The 3,384-nt window shown below is 51.0% G+C and overlaps 1 protein-coding gene across 1 annotated transcript; it reads right to left on the reverse strand.

The window, feature by feature from the left end:
* Positions 1-1,564: 1,564 nt before the first annotated feature.
* Positions 1,565-2,924, reverse strand: HOXC4 (homeobox C4). Its single transcript, XM_079937475.1, has 2 exons — positions 2,480-2,924; positions 1,565-1,987 (listed from the first exon to the last, which is right to left on the reverse strand). Exons 1-2 carry the CDS (start codon positions 2,916-2,918, stop codon positions 1,632-1,634), a joined length of 795 nt encoding a protein of 264 aa, XP_079793601.1. The 5' UTR covers positions 2,919-2,924; the 3' UTR covers positions 1,565-1,631.
* Between the last annotated feature and the right edge of the window lie 460 nt (positions 2,925-3,384).

The following is a 3,384-nucleotide window of genomic DNA, read 5'->3' on the forward strand; positions in this document are numbered from 1 at the left end:
TTAAAAAATTTTTTTTTACAACCAGGCAGCCTTGTTCTGCCTATCCCAAGCCCTGCGGGGACCTGGGAAGTTGTAGGAAGAGGGGTGGTCCCTACCTCTCCCTGTGTCTTTTCTCAACACCTGGCAGGTCCATGATAAAAGTTAGGGGGAAAAAATAAAAGTGCTTCATTATCTCTAGGAATCAGGCTTTGAGGCCTACCCATGCAAGGGGGCCTCCCAGGCCTCTGGCCTCCACTTCACCCTTCTTTCCAAGTCTAAACAAACAGAGAAGCCATCCTGACAGGTCACTTTGCTGCTTCAGAGTCACCAGCTCAAAATGTTTCTTCTTTTAAGGAGAACAGGCATGCTGAGTGGGCATCTTCCTTAATCCCTTATTCCCAAAGAGCTTCCCAAAGATGAAAACTCTTCTTCCTCCCAACTCCCTAAACTTGCCTTCTAGTCTGCAAATTAGGCAGGCCTACTCATCAGAGAGAAAGGAGAAGAGAGGAGAAGGAAATAGACAAAAGAAGGCACTGTGCTTAACTCTAGAAAAGTGAGACACCCCCCCGCCCCAGCTCCACTCTAAGTACCCCCAGGAGAGTCTGGCCTCTGCAGACTCAGAGAAATTGGCCCTAATCTTCCACATCCCCTCCCCTGAGATCCTCTGCCCCAAACCTTTTGCTGGTTCTTCTAAGGACCTTGGGAAACTGGAGTTGAGAGTTAAGATTTGTGTGTTTGCTTAGAGTAAACTTCGGCAACTATATAGAGAAGGTGGGATGTTATACCAGGTCAGAAGGAGGAGGGGGATAAAAAGAAACCATCAGACATTGACGTAAAACTAATTCACATCCACTGGTTTATTATTGATCACGGGGCATTTCACATCGACACTAAAATTCTTTATTGCAAGTTTTACAATAATCAAGTAAATTCAGTCCAAAAACACAATAACCACGATGGGGGGGTGAGGGGTATTCTACCTATAGACTGCCTCTCTGAACTGAAAGTTCATTTTTATTTTCTTTTGGCTCCTCAAACTGAACAGCTCTGAGAGGCTCTCCAGATGCATTTAGCTTTGTCTGCTGTCTTCCCCCCCTCTCCTCCCAGCTCCCCCCAACAATAATACAAAAGAACTTCATAGCTTTGTTCTCCTTAAAATGACTTCCCCCTCACTAACCTCCCCTGGTGCATTTTCAATGCAAAAGGCCTAAGGAAAGAGCGGGGAAGGAGGAGGAGGAGAAAGAAGAAGGAGGAGAATTGGCTTAAAAATCTCTTTCCTTTTTTCTTTTCCTCATTTCCCCTGAAACGCACCTAAACCAGACCATCGTACCTTGCAATATATAATTTTTGCAGCTTTTTTTCCTTAAAAAATAAATAACCCCCCAAAATGGCCTTAAAAAAAAACCCCAGCAGGTACCATGCTAAGACAACATCACATGCTTAAAAGGGTCCTTAACAGTGGAAAGGAGAGAAGGGCAGGGGGCTTGTTTGTTTATCTGTTTTGTCTGTTTGGAAATGACAAGGGATAAGGTGGGAGGAAGAGAGAAAAGAACCAAAAAATATATATATATATTAAATTCTATAAATAAGAGTCAATTTGTGTGTGAGGGGAGGATGGGGGCCTGGGGTGGGGGCAGGGTGTGAGTTATGTTTTATAACCTGGTAATGTCCTCTGCCCGTTGCTGCTCCGGTGGCGTGGCGCTCTGGGAGTGGTCTTCAGAAGTGCCCTGGGTGGCTGCCGAGAGGGTGCTGGGTGCAGCGCCGGCCGGGGGCGCTGACCTGACTTTGGTGTTGGGGAGTCGGTGGTCCTTCTTCCATTTCATGCGACGGTTTTGGAACCAGATTTTGATCTGCCTCTCAGAGAGGCACAGCGAGTGGGCGATCTCGATCCTTCTCCTTCGGGTCAGGTAGCGATTGTAATGAAACTCTTTCTCTAATTCCAGGACTTGCTGCCGGGTGTAGGCTGTCCTCGAGCGCTTGGGTTCCCCTCCGTTATAATTGGGGTTCACTGGGGGAGGGGGAGGGGAAAAGCAAATAGTGGGGTTCAAAGGCAGCAGGCTCCCCGCCCCCACCCTCACCCCATCCTCAGCTCTGTTGTAACAGGAGGAGGGGGTGGTGGAAATAAAGTCATCAAGCTAAACGGGTTATAAAGAAGTTGAAGGGAGCTGGAGACTTTGTAGTGTAATAAGAGGGGAATCCTCATTGCAACGACACTGAATTATTTATGCGCCCTTAGAAAGCGAGCATAGTTTTCACACATACAGAACAGATCGTAGCACATGGCTCGGACTGCCCAGAGTAGCTAAGCCATAAAATTTATGGGGGATGTAATTACCCATTCTCGCTCGTAAATCCAGTTCAATTGTGCTAACCCAGAGTCGCTCCTGGAGAGAGAGGGGGAAGGAGAGAAAGGAGGACGGGGGCCGGAGGGGGCCGAGGAGGGTGGGGAGCGCTGGGGAAGAGGGGAGGGAGGGGGAGAGCAAAAAGCAAAGTTGCCTACCCGTGCTAACGTGGATTTTTTTCATCCATGGGTAGACTATGGGTTGCTTGCTGGCGGCGCTGGAGGGATGGTCAGGGGCTGGCTGGCTGCAGGCTGGCGGGGCTGGGGACGGGGAGGCGGAGGCGCCTGAGAGAGGCGCCGGCTCGCAGAGCGGCTGTGATTTCTCGGGGTGGTGGTGGCCCGCCTGGGCCGGGCCGTGGCCTCGTGAATTGCCCGGCCCCTGGAGACTGGTGCAGCTATACTGGCGCTCAGGGTAGCTAGGGCGCGGAGGCGGTGGTGGGTACAGCTCCTGGTGGTGATGCTGGAATCCCGATTCCCTGGTCCGGCCGTAATATTCCGGACTGTGTTCAGGGATGTAGCTATTTTGCGAATATTCTTCGCATGGAGGAAATTTCGGATCGATGTAGTTAGAGTCCATCAAATACGAGCTCATGATCATTAATTTCTGGAGTGGAAAATAATTTTTCTCGCTTTGTCGTTTTTCTGCTCCATAAAGCCCTCCTACTAGCTAGCGACCCTGTAAAGTTACTTTCACCATGTGACTCCGCCGGCCAATCACACGGAGCAACCCAGTCCCCGGATAAGGAACCGAATCGCTTTATTCAAAATGTATCCAATTTTTTTTGTGTGTGTGGTGGTGGTGGTGCTGGGGGGGTGGTGGCGGTGATGCGGGGTTAGCTGGCAGGGGCCGCGGTGCCCCCAGTGCACACCCCGCCGACTGACAACCCTCCCCTGCAAAAGGAGATGGGAAGCCCCAGCTCCCTTCTAAAGCCTGGGCACTGGGGGGCTGTCGGGAGGCTGTGATTCAGCCCCCTCCCAGGGTCTCCCCTTGGGCCTCCGGTGGGCCCCTCGGGCTTCGGCTCCCGAGCTTTTCCAGAGGTCTCCATTCATGGCGGTCCTGTCTC

This window comes from Stenella coeruleoalba (assembly GCF_951394435.1).
Source record: "Stenella coeruleoalba genome assembly, chromosome: 11".
In the NCBI taxonomy this organism is placed as follows: domain Eukaryota; kingdom Metazoa; phylum Chordata; class Mammalia; order Artiodactyla; family Delphinidae; genus Stenella; species Stenella coeruleoalba.

What these genes read in the sequence shown, in the direction of transcription:
- HOXC4 (XM_079937475.1), bottom strand. Translation starts at nt 2,918, where the DNA reads ATGATCATGAGCTCGTATTTGATGGACTCTAACTACATCGATCCGAAA. An exon ending in AAAAATCCACGTTAGCACGG is followed by an intron (nt 1,988 to 2,479) that starts GTAGGCAACTTT and finishes CCCCTCCCCCAG; the next exon opens with TGAACCCCAATTATAACGGA.